Consider the following 13,307-nt stretch of genomic DNA (forward strand, 5'->3'; position numbering starts at 1 on the left):
GTTCAAAACACTAGGTAGGATCACCTCAGTATATTCCTCATCCCCACACCTCTGGTGGTCTGGTGGAGCTGGCTTATAGTCCAATTCTGCCAAACGCAGGACAAATCCAAGGATTTGACCCACCCATGCTCATGCTGCAGAAATTCAGCAGCTCTGCTCTTTCAAGTACCTTTCCAGAAACTAAGAAGCTTATCTTTAGATATAATAAATGAGGGAAATAGCTGACAACTGAAGTTACGCCCAAGAACTCAGGTTGTTCTAGCTCACTATGTATGAACACACACATGAACCACGCTAACAGTATCAATACAAAATCCTGGTCCTCCGAGAGTATATACATCCCATCCCAACACAAATGCACGTGTGCATGTGCACAAACACATGCAGAATTTGGTGTTACTGCTTCCTTTCCCCAGCTACATCAGCTCGATTTAATTGTATATGTTTCAGGATGGGGTGAAAGGACAGACAAGGGCGAGCCGCTTCTCTCTCAGCCCTCCACAGAGGAGGTATGTGGGGGCCGCCCACAAACAGGGGTAAAAATCACCAAACAAGGATACAATCTATAATTCTTCCTCCCTGAATGTTTCCTTTCTGACAGATGTTCAGCTGAATAAACTTCCCAAAACGACTTGAGTTGTTGTTGTAAACAGTCTTCGCATTGCCAAAAGCTTCCATAATTGGGCTGTGAAAATACAGAACGACAAGAGCGTTAACGTGTGACCAGCATGCCAACAGTTTCACATGGGACGGGTGAAAGGAATCGCCCTCTGAAAAGCTCACTTCTGACACCCTCTTCAGTCAAAGCCTACATCCTCAGTATTATCCTCAATTTATTAACAATTTTCTATCAAAAGATGCAAGCAACAAGAAGATTAATTGTACCAAACTCCTCTGCAGCTTAATTTGTAACTGCTCAAAAGATGCACACAATTCTCATTGCAGTACTCAAATTATAGAAATAAGAAATCTCAGCACATGCAAATTGATAGACAGATGTAGGGAAAATAATCCTTATCCTAAGGCAATTAAAAAAATTAATTACATCGAGATACAGCAGGTAAAACAGAGATGAAGCATGATAAACAAAAGTAATAGCATCTCAAATTGTCTTTGTTTTCAAATAGTTTAGAACTATGTTATTTCATTTCAACACTGATTTTTTTTTTTGCTTGCGTAGAGTACATCCAATTTATCTGATGCATTTACTCATCGGTCTTACCAGTTCTCCTTATCCTCCCTTTCCGCAGCATACTTTTACCACTTCCACACTTTATCCTCACCGTGTTGTACCTTGTTCTACCTTATCCTTAGGCTATACAAACCAAACCAATAGTTTCTCCCTCCCATCACCCTTTTCCCTCACTCTGATTATCTGAATTCAGCGCCAAACAAAAAGGAAAGCCACCACTAAAGCATCGTCCATTTCAAAACTGCATCTTTTTGCTTCATTAAGGTATCTTACTGTACTCACAACTCTCTAGAGCAGCCAGGTAATTTTGTTTAATGGAAAATTTCCCCCTTTCCAATATTCATTTTATTGTTCAGTAAATGCACCCATATTTTTAATTACATTGCAAGATCTTATTTCAATGTCAAGGCTTACGTCTTCTGGAAAAAATACCTGTGTATTGAAAGATCTAGTACCTGCTCTCAAGAATAGCTTGCTCCACACAGGAGGTCTTCTCTCTGCAGGACAGCTCCAGCGAATGTTGGCTCATTGCAGACAAGAACTTGAGAATCAGCTTAGTGCTTTCTGTCTTACCAGCACCACTTTCACCACTGGAAGAAGAGAAGGAGGAAAGTGTTTGCACAGTTCCAGTTGCCAGGCAAAAAGCCCTGTCTGGCCAGCCCTCCAAACTCTAAATTACTGGAGGTCAGGAAGACTGGGGTGATTAGAAATGATACTCAACTGGGAGCAGAATACCCATTTAAGCTTGCTGAATATGACATTCAACACAAAATGCAAGCTATCTTTAGACTTTATACCACTGTTCAGACAGCATTTCAAGGCATTGATTGCATAAGGATGTACACAACACCCATGAGGCAACAAAGAGCTCTCTGAGTACAAACAACTACCCAACAATTCTCACCAACATGCAAAAACAAAGTTAGAACAAAGGCATGGCAATGGTTGGGGAGAAAATCCAGAATATGAATTAAGCTGGGAAATTTTGGGATTGTGTTGCAGCAATCTAGCTAAGGAAGGAGCCCTGCTGTGAGAAGGAGGAGGTTAGAGACACCAATGCATATTATAACACATAAAGGCTACTAATATAATTAATACTGATATTCTTAGTGAGCTACATAGTCTTTAAACAAACTTTTTATATGCCCATCCAAATAAACCAGATTCACATGAGTTCAAAAAATACAATTTTCACCTCTCATCACCATCAGAGATGTAAAAACTCTCACCTTCACCCACAGCAGAACACAGCTATTTGATAATGATAAACTGACATTTAAAAATAAATTGTTAATAAGCAATCTTGCTGATACAAACAGAAGGCAATATACTCAATTTCTCTTCAAAACCAATGCTCTAAAAAGGGAAGGTATAAATCTGGCTCACTTCCCCGATATTTCCCTTTAATTATGTAGCTTTATAATTAAAAACACATCGTGAGCCATTAAGAAACATAACTTGTGGTTAAAGTTTGTCTAGTTTGCTTACTTTTCATCTGAAGTAATAGCATTATATCCTAAGCTGCACCCTAATTCCTAGTTTTCCTAATTAAGCTGTGCCTAATTCCAGTTTACTCCCAATGAAAGCAGGTACATTTTGCTCTTATCCTACCCTTTTCATTGTAGCAAGTGGGAGTTTTGTCACTGACTTTGATGGAGCGTAACTGGGCATGTGGAGCAAACTTAGTTTTTGACAGTCTTCTGATGTGCCACTGCTGAGTAGTGACCCTGGTGATTTAGGTTACAGCAAAGTATAATGATGCTTTCTAGTAAAAAGAAAAGAAGAAGGGTACAGCCCAAGAAAACAGGATGGCATTTTCCTGCAAATGAATGCCAACAATTTCAAAAATAATCAGAGAAGAGGCATTCAGAAAACATAATGAGACACAGTTTTGTAGCAGAGATTTAAGTGTTTCCCAAGAAGAATCAGCAAGTCTTTAAAATGTTTCATAAAACTTTGTACAAGATATGCTACCCACTGATATGTTCCAGCAAGTATGATTCATCCATCATGCTTATACCATCTCAAACATATTCTGTAGTATTTTTAATTTATTTTTACCTTCCATCGTACTTCTATCATCTCAAACAAATTCTTTAGTATTTTTAATTTAGTTTTACCCTTGATATCTGGCCTTTTCAGTATTTGTTCCCTTTCTCTTTGCAGGCCTTCACCTACTCATGCTCCTTTGCCAACAAAGGAAATATTTAATATTCCCCATATTTAACACTGGCTCCTTGTACACTATAGGATTAGCAAAATATTTCTACTACTAGTTTTAAAAGAGCTTCACAAACACTTGCATTATCCTTGCCTAGTGCAAAAAATCATTGTGATACATACCTCTTCCTGCCTAAATTCTCACCCTCTGAGCAGTGCATAGCTCAACAGCAGGAATATGGGTGCCGAGGAGGGCATCGGCTCTTTCACTGACACCATCCTTCCTCTACCCCCACCCCCTGTCCCATGCTCTCAAGCATCTGTAGTTTTATGGAAGCTGAGAGTTACCCCACAGTAATCGAGAGCAATTCTACAAGTGAGATATTCAAAGCTGATGGAAAAATATTTCCCGTGCCTATCTCTGGTACAGTTGGTATTATGCACAATTATATGCTCTTGATTTTTTCTTAGACAAGGAGAGGCTCAGAACTGGGTCAGGCCAAAGATCTACCTGCCCAGTGTCCTATCTCTGACAGTTGCCAAATGGAGATGCCCAGGGAAGACATGTGATACTTCCCTTTTGTGTTCTTCCAGCTTGCAGTTATTTGGTGTTCAGAGGCTTCGTCATCTAAACCTGGTTTCTGTGTGTCTTGTAACCCTCAACAGATTTATCTTCCATGAGTTTCTAGCCATAGTCCCTTAAAAAGCATATGAACATATCTTGTTGTTTCAGATCTGCCTCCTCTTAGCTTCATTTGATGCCCCCTAGTTCTCGTATTGGAAGGAGAAACCAACAACTCATCCCAGCACTCCCCCTCTCTATTGCATATGACTTCATGGATAGCCTCCCCAGTTCGAGTTGCCCGTCTCCATTAGCCATTCCTACGTTCAGAGCCATGCTACCCTTTTGATTGCTCCTTTTTATCTTTCACAAAGTCCTCCTGGATATCAAGCCAGGGGGAAAAAGGCTTGTGCAAAATATTTCAGATATGAGCAAAGGATGGACTTCCCCAGTGTTCTCTATTCATTTACTTGTAACTGCTCTATTCTATTTAGTATTACAATTACTATTGAGCACCAAGTGGATGGGTTTCTGGAGCCCTCTGGCATGACAGTAAGATCTCAGCCCTGCAGGGTGTTGCTCAGCTTGGGACCCATAACTTTATGTGTATCAGTTGGCTCTACATTCTTCCTTTACAAAATGCTTTATAAAAGACAATTTTTATTAATGAGATGAAAATCAAAAACAAGCATGCTAAACTTTAAAGTTGTTTATTCAACCCTACAGTACACACACTAATGGTAGGTTAAGTGGGATCAATCTTTCAGACTTCTTAGAAAGCCTATGCCTACAAGAAGTTGCCAAGGTCAGTAAAAGGGTATATTTTTTAGTGCACAGCCAACATTTCCAGCAACCTTTCCACCCCATGAGTTTAAGTGCCCAACCTGTTCCACATCACTACATTCAGTATTGTGAATGTATTAAGTGTGACAGCAACCCACAAGGCCCCCACTTAGGAGATCTTTAGACTTTATCCATGACTTGTTCTATGCAGGGTATCTCACTAAGGGCACAGCAGCATGGACTCCAGACTGCTGCAGTGGAAAAAAGGGTCACTGAGAGAGACTCCTCATTCTGAACAACAGAACGCGAGTGAGGCAGTATCAACACCACTCTAAAACACTTTGTCTGCTGGCTTTAAAACCCCAAAGACTGATATACACAGACAAAATAGGCCTCTTCAGCAAATACAGCTCTTTGATGCACATGTGAATTTTGGTGTGTCAGTCTCTTAAGAACATTTTCCCATCACAAGTTTGGGTCTCGTCCAAAGAGCACTTTGGTTCACATTGATTTTCAAATTGAGTAACAACAAAAAAGTCAGGCTATCGGATGATAAGAGAGGGAATAAACTGGTGTCAGACTGTGATTCCCACTCGCACCACTGACTTGAATGTAATTCAGGGTGACTGTTGCTGCTCCTTCGACTGCTCTACACTTCTTTTCGAGTGCTTTAAAGTGGATCAACTGCTACTGTACCTGAGAGAAGAGCATGTGTTTGCTTATGCATGGACTAGACCACCTTAAATAGAGCAGCAACAAAAAAACCAACTAAAGTTATTTTCCTGTTCTTACAATAAAAGGGTGGAGGTTTGAACTTGGTCCCAACTTGCAAACATCAGCTAATCATGGGGGAACTCAGTCCCTTCCCTACATCAGGAAAAGCTGTTCGGTTATTCCTTGAATAAGATGGACTCCCTTCATGCTCCTGCCATGGCACTCAGCTGAAAAATCAGAAGATGTTATTTTTATTTTTTTTTAACGTCTGTTGTAGCATCAAATTTAGCTGTGGTGGGCTTTTTTATTTTTGCTGTTTTACATGAAACTGGACTCTACAGCAAGGTTCAGATCAACACGAAACTGAGCATTTGTTGACATAGATGTTTTTGTCTACATGAAAACTCTAGTTCAATAGCCAGATAAGCAATTTTTATCCTGGGAGAGTGAAAATACCATTTCACAACTGTGTAAATATTCTAATGCATAGGTTGTGCACAGCTTCTTCAATGTGCCATTCTGTTGACATTTTATGCTACTAAGTCATCTTTATGCAGCATTATCATGAATTCAAATAAGCCTATGTAACACAGACCGATAAATAAGCATCTTTGGATGACTCCATTTAATATCATCTCTTCTGTATTTCCTTCCTTTTCACCTCTGGTCGGGGTGGTTATACTGGAAAAATGGTCTCGCATTTATATTACATTTTGAGTCACTACTGTTGACAGCTTTTAATTCAGGTTCTTGCCTTAACCCTCTCATCTTACCCACCCAGACAAACATCCCAAGCATTTCAAAACAGTAGAAGCTTTTTCACAGGTTTTTGAACCCGACGCCTTAAAAAAGCAGCTCCAAAACAAAGCTGAGCTAATTCTGGATGCCAGCAGGGGGCACTTCAAGCCCAGAGGATCATAAGAAAGCGTTCAGTACCCTTTTTCATGGCCCTGTTACAACTTGCTACTGAGTTTTCAGATCCCGAAGTCTGGAGCAGGTGAAGAGTGCATATCAAAACGTGAAGCCTACACGAACAATTCACTCATTTTAACTGGATGTAACCGTTTATTGTGTTTTCCTGATGGAACAAAATTCTTCTTTTTATCATCTCCTACATTAAATATAAGACTGGAGTATTTTGCCTGAATTCAGACATTACAGAGGTCCACTTAACCATTTTTTTTTCAAATGCCAGTAGCAACCAAGAAAGCCTGACAGTGACTTCTTGCAACGTCTCATTCTAAGCCAGTAAAAGACCAGGATGCTGAAGATGATGAGCACACTGTTATGCCTCCACTTCCGAAGCCCCAAACCAAGTATATGATCACAAGGACTTTTCTAAACTTCATGAGGGCCACTGAAAACCTTCAGTAATTCAAAAAAATCCTACTCTGACTCCTTCACAGATATAACAGATAATAGTGTTTTAGGAAAGTAGATTTGACTTCTTATTGTTTGTCTTGAATTGCATGTTTCTTCAATTTCTGTAGAAACAAGATACCCTTTTAAGGTTGCATTACAGCACTTATCTGAAACACTGAACTTACACAAATCATTGTTTTAAACCATGACCACAGTAAACAATTTTAAAAGGGACTGCTAATGCAAAACTTCTCCATGTTATAGCTTATCTGTACCAAAGCACATGGTTTACAGAGCAGGGACTGCTGGAGACTCCTCTGGAACATCAGAGACTTCTACTTATGTCCTTTTTAGGACACAACCTGCTTCTCTCTTGGCAGCTTGTAGGGAACGGAAAGGAAAGGTAAAATACTTGGGCCAGTACAGAATGGCATTAACAAAAATAACAACGGCCACCTTCTAGACACCAAAAATTATTTCGGTACCCAAAATTTGTGTATGTGGGCTATTCACAAGCTATTACGTGACATTACACCATGAAATCATGACTCCAGGCTAGCTATTTTTGCATGACAAAGAATCTCTGCGCATTTCATTTTTTCACAGAGTGACATCTGGACTCAGCTTTATATGTACAGCACCATATACTAAATAAAAAAAAAAATTAAAAAAGGAAAAATATAGCTGAAGAAAGCTGAAAAACACACACAGGCCCCTCTGTCTTTGTGCCACGGCTGGCAGGACCTGCCTAGAGGTGAGGGCAGGCACCGACTGTGACCTGAGAGCTCACAGAAGTTGGAACCAGACCTAGCTGTGTCGCATCTGATTTACATTTCTAACAACAGCTTGGGTGCTGAACTACATGCACCAAATCCTCCTCCTACCCAGGAATCCTTGCAAACTGGCCTGTAATCTTAAATGCCAGTAGAAACTTCCTATTGCAAAAGGTGCTGCTCTCACTCTGCCTCATCCCCTATCTGCCCCACCAGCTGCCCCATGCCATAGTCCCACAGCTGTCACAAGGGCTCTCGTGGAGGTCAGGAGGCAGCCAAAATCATGTCACCTTGTGTCTGAAGAGCTCTCCACATTTAACTTGTGCTGGTGGGCTGCAGGAAGGCGAGAGCAAACAGGCTTAATTGCAAAAACACTGCAAAGGCAGGGAGGAGAGGGAAGGGAAACACAAGCTCTCTCACACCCCTCCGAACATCCGACGGCTGGTGCTGTGCTGCCACTGCCACCGAGCTGCTCCTCCAGATCCGGGCAAGGCTTAGGTTTTCCCTGCCTGCTGCAAGCCAAGGCAGCTGAGCTGGCAGGCGGGGGAAAGGGAAAAGAGCTGGCTGCATTTTCGCAGGAGGAAGGAGGAGCTGAAAGCAGTGAAAAGCTATTGAAATGCCAAATGCTCTCAACATACATTCGGCAGAGAGATCCGGAATACCAGCAACACAGTGGATCAAACGGGAAGCTGTTAAATCACTATTAAATTAAAGCACAAGGAGATTAAGTAAGGAAAATTAATCAGGCAGTTAAGTGGCTGAAATGAGGAGGGTTTTCTCTTTTGCTATTGTTATTTACTGCGTTTCTCAAGACTGGTGGGTTATTTTTTCTTTTCCTCTAGACACAGGGTTCAGGGTCGAGTGGTGATAAACTACTGAGCTCCACAGGGATGTGGGGAAAGCACTGAGAGTAGAATCAGATGTGCGAGTAGCAAAAACTGCACAAAAATACAACAGATTTTTTCACTAAATGAAATCGTAAGGTGCCTAAAATGAACATTTTCTTGGAGGTTCACAGAACAATACAGAGCCAGTTCAGAAATCTCTCCTGAAACTCTGATGATGTAAAAACCTGCTTTCTTTTGGAGTTCTCCTCTCCACGGAGCCCAAAGCCGTGTTCCTAAATCACCTTGAAAGGCTGACCAACAGGGATAATCAAAGCAGCAGCAGCCGCCATTTACCTGATGAGGATACACTGGTTGTCATGGCGCTTCCAAAGGCAGCGGTAGCACTCGTTCGCCACAGCGAAGATATGAGGTGCAATCTCTCCCATGTGGTGCTTGCTGTATCGCTCCATGGCGGTGCAGTCGTATAGTCCCGGGATGCTCTTGTAAGGGTTCACAGAGGCAACTATCGAACCAATGTAGGTCTGCAAGCACACAGCCCCCCCCAAGTTGTTATTACACATGAGGTGGAACAGATTAACACTCTTCCCAGATGAAAGACAACAAATACACCTTTGCAAAAGCCTAGCAATCCTTTGGATAAAGGTGGCTAGTACTTTTCTCTGCATTCTTCCTTTCAACAAAAGCAACAGGAGGGCTAAAGTTGTTTCCATCTCCATCATGTTTTCATGCTTACTCCACCTACAGCACAGAGGTTCTCAGCTGTACAAACCCCTGCCTTAATGCTGCTTACAGCTGCACAGTAATGCCTAGGAGCACTAGTCTACAGCTGCTTCTCACACGTTCTCAGGGACTCGCTGAACTTACTAAAAACCTGACTCTGTCCGAAGTATTGGTGCAAAAGTCCGTATTTCCACGTAGAGTATCCGAGCCCTTCTCTGCTACTCATTTTTAAAACAGAAGTATCAGACATTATGGTAGACACTAGCACCATTATACAGTAGCAGGCCCAAAGAAAAGCATGTGAGCTGGCAGATGCTCCTAAAACATTGCATTTCTGCAACTTAATTTATTACTAGTTTGATGTACAACAGCAGCTGACAAGGCATTCATTTCTATCCCATTGCAATTAGAAAGCACATCAGTTAAAACCACCCGGGTAGCAGCTTATGCCCGTTCCCATTGCCTTAACCCATTTGGCTGCAACAGTCTATTCGCAATGCGGTTCATTTTCTCAGTCACCCTCTATCCACTTCAGTATATTTTTCAAATAAAATCAAATTAAGTGAAATAGGAGATAACATTAAGCATGTTATCTCTGGAATTTCCAGTACATTTCTGGGGCACGTGAAATTAATTGATATATCGTATGGTGTGTGCGCGGTGTTACCGCTGTGATACTAATTTAATTTTGTTAAGCACCCTTTCTGTGGTTACAGGCAGGAAGCTGACACCTGGCTTCAACAGCCCTGCTGCAGACTTGCAAAGAGCCAGGCTGCAAAGCCTCCAGCCCTGTAACACGGTCTCCATGTACAGACAGATGCTTCACCAGCAGTCAACCCTCTCGTCACCGAAAGGAACCAGCTGTGAAGTTGACAGCAGGACTGGGGCTCTCTGCATCTCCACAGCACCCTACCCAGAAAGGGCTGCATAAGGCAAGCAGCACCTTGCATGCCACAGAAACGCAGCCCCCACGTGCTCCTCCTGCAGCCACCCTCTTCTCTGGCAAGCCACAGTGGGGGCATTCACTGAGACCCAGGGACCATCAGCTCCCCCACGTTTTCCTTTCCTCTCTGTCAGTCTCTTCCACAGCATTAACATTCCACATCTACCTGCATCCCCCTTCTTCTCAATTAACATGTAACTATTGGTGTGTATCAGCTCTCCTTTCTCACTGTTACCCTGCTGTTACCTTCCCCATTATCCACCTGTTCATCCTCCATCAGGCCCAACACAAGCAGCAGCTTTGAGCTTTTGCTAAGGGGACTACAGCAGTGTCCTTGAAATTATGACAATTTTATTAGCTGCAAGGGGAATATTCCTCCTCACTGTAACTCAAGTACCTTTTACAGAGGTGTGAACTTTCAATCTGTGTGTTTTATAAAAAAAAACCCATGCTGTGCAATAGCTCAGAATGTTTCACCTAGAGGAAAGATACCATTTCAACACAAGATCGTATCGCAGGGCAATTACAGCACTGAGACAACAGCTTAATTTCCTGGGATCATCCCCTCTTGGGTTCTTAATTAACTAACAAGGAAGTCTTGGAGAACAAACTTCCTCAGTTTGATACATATTTCAGCACAGATTGCATGGGCAAAGTTTTAAGAGGTTTTTTTTTTTTAAATTACATTAAAACAGTGCAAGCATGACCAATAAAACAGACTGCTACAGATCTTTCTCTTTACCTTACTAAAGTCTGACTAAAGTCTTACTGAAGTGTAAGAAGAGTAACTTGAGGCACGCCATCACAACTGATGCCATGGCAAAGAAGCAAATAAAAAAATCCCCATGAAACATGATATGATCTAACTTTATAACTGTAAGCATCCACTCTACAGCTTCTGCGTGACCAAGTACCTGACAGAACATCACCACCATGCTCCCTGATCTTCCTGTGATAAAGCACTGGCAAAACGGCACCACTGATGGCAAAAGTGTGACTCTTCTTGTTTTTCCTATTTCAAATAGTAAATATCGTAAGAGGAGACAGCAACGCACTTCTGCACAGACTCACTTAACATGAGGCAGTCTTTCATACAGCTTAAGCATAACTTTTTAAAAATTATATAAACACTTCCAGAATATTAGTTATTACTGTGAATAAGAAATGTTTTTATTAAATACAGTCAGCTGGCTTCATTGCCTCATAATTCATGTAAGGTATCATAGAGAAAAACGTAGTGCATAATCGCAATAACAGAAACCTGGTGAATAGCAGAAATGATACTGGTGAAAACAATTCCTAAATCACTTCATGGAGTAACACTTAGGACATGTCACTATCTTAAAAATTCCTTCTCTCTCTTTTTCTTTCAGCAAAAACATGAAGAATGACAACCTCTACTGAAATAGCTCCGATTTTGTGGTTCCAGTCTTCTGGTGCTTTGAGTACGTATTATCTCTTTGCAGAACAAGTTAAATATGTGCACAAATTGCCACCAAATTATAATGATACAAGACACAACAAACTCAGGCCCTCAAAAAACAACTTTCTCACCCCAAGGCAAGATCACAAAAAAGCTATATTCTTCACAGACACGGTGGATCAGATTTATCATCTACCAAGTGTCATAATCCAACCCAGGAGCAGCCACAACTAGATTCTTCCACGGACTAAGAGTTAGCTGGCCCAAGTGAAAGTTCCACCTTAACCCAATGTAGTTCAGGAAGGTATCGATGAGCTGAAGCAGCACCATTATTAAAAACTATTTCCATTATTAAAAAAGTTCCCATTACAAGACAAATCTTCCCAAATTCTTTGTAAATTTCCCCTGGGATACTCAACAGCAGCAAGATCTGCTGCAGGAATAATTTCCTACATCACTTCCAGGCTTACTACTTTTCCCATCCAGTAACTATCACATGATCTTACTAGTAGCAGCATTTTATGAACAGTAGATCATACTCCTGCTAGCCTCTGCCCTGGCACCTCTAAGAGCCACAAAGTCAGGGACTTGAGGCGTGGCATGACCTGCACCCACATGCAGAAGAGCACCACTTCACCACCTCCCTGTTCGCAGGGCACTGTTTTCCCTCGCCGTGGGGACTCTGAGCAGCTGTCCAATACAACCCCTTTCTTGGAGGGCAGACCTTCCAGTTTTGCAAGTGCAAGCACCTTAGCAGCAAGTTAAACTGGTGTAAAAATACACCAAAAATACTGGGCTGTTCAGTGGATGGGTATTGCCTCCTGAATGCTATTTCTGCACCAGACATCATCATATGGCAAATTAAAGCAGTTAACAGCCAGAAGTAGGATCTCTAAATTATTGTATTATGCTAAACATCACAAGGCAGCCGTTTGGATGAAATTTCTGAAAAGGCATTTTCATGTAAGAATGTCACTTCCACTTTGCTTAAAAGAGAGTGAATTAAATTTTCTCTTTGTTCTTTGCAGTTTCTAATCTGATTCTCGCAGTCAATAATTACTTATTTTAATGAAAGCACTCCAAAGCAGTTATGAATAGGAAAAATGCTCATGCATCTGCCAGAGCACTAGTGGACAGGATTTCTGAAGATTTCCAGTTGAAATAGTTTGAGGGGTATTTCAGAGAAATACTGTGTAGAGCTCCTATCACAAGCCTGACTTCTTAAATCCATGGCAATGAACACGACAGTTTACTTTTCTTTGTTACATGACCAACACTTCAGACAGAACCACACACAAATTACTTTGTTACAGACTAAGCCAGCAACAACTTGTTATCAGATCACAGCTCTTATATTTATTTAAACCCAAGAATAAATGAAAGTCGAGTTATTCAGCCTGAATTCCAATGCAGTGCTTTGATTACCATATTAAAAGATTGGGCTCTCCTTTTCCACTTTCAAATTTTTACTGAAATTTTACATTGATAATGCATCTCCCAAAACACTTTCGGTCACAAAGCACACACACTCCTGCTCCTCCTTTTAGCATAAAAAGAGGAAATAAGACTGTTTGCTGATCCTCTAAGAGGACTTTCAAAATTAGAAGTTCAAGCCCTGTCTTCTCAGCTAGACATTCAGTAAGGCGATGGCATCACAAGAGTCAAAATGAAAGATGTACTTGAGAAAGGAAGAGATTTTTCATCAGCTCTGAATGTTTTTTTGTTTCACTTGTTGCCTTCTGATAGCAATCAGCTTTGAACCTCTGTCTTGAAATCACCCCAGACTTCTTCAAATGCTCAAAAACAATTAGTTCTTTAACAAGTTTC

The 13,307-nt window shown here is 41.2% G+C and overlaps 1 protein-coding gene across 1 annotated transcript in view; it reads right to left on the reverse strand.

The window, feature by feature from the left end:
- Window positions 1-13,307, reverse strand: part of MYO10 (myosin X) — a 132,420-nt gene that overhangs the window by 66,329 nt on the left and 52,784 nt on the right. The window contains exons 3-5 of the mRNA XM_059815725.1: window positions 8,728-8,915; window positions 1,648-1,782; window positions 561-685 (exon numbers count right to left, since the gene is read on the reverse strand). Coding sequence (XP_059671708.1) covers window positions 561-685; window positions 1,648-1,782; window positions 8,728-8,915 — 448 coding nt within the window. The remainder of the gene's footprint in view (window positions 1-560; window positions 686-1,647; window positions 1,783-8,727; window positions 8,916-13,307) is intronic.

The sequence above is a fragment of the Gavia stellata genome, chromosome 3 (assembly GCF_030936135.1).
Source record: "Gavia stellata isolate bGavSte3 chromosome 3, bGavSte3.hap2, whole genome shotgun sequence".
NCBI classification, from domain to species: domain Eukaryota; kingdom Metazoa; phylum Chordata; class Aves; order Gaviiformes; family Gaviidae; genus Gavia; species Gavia stellata.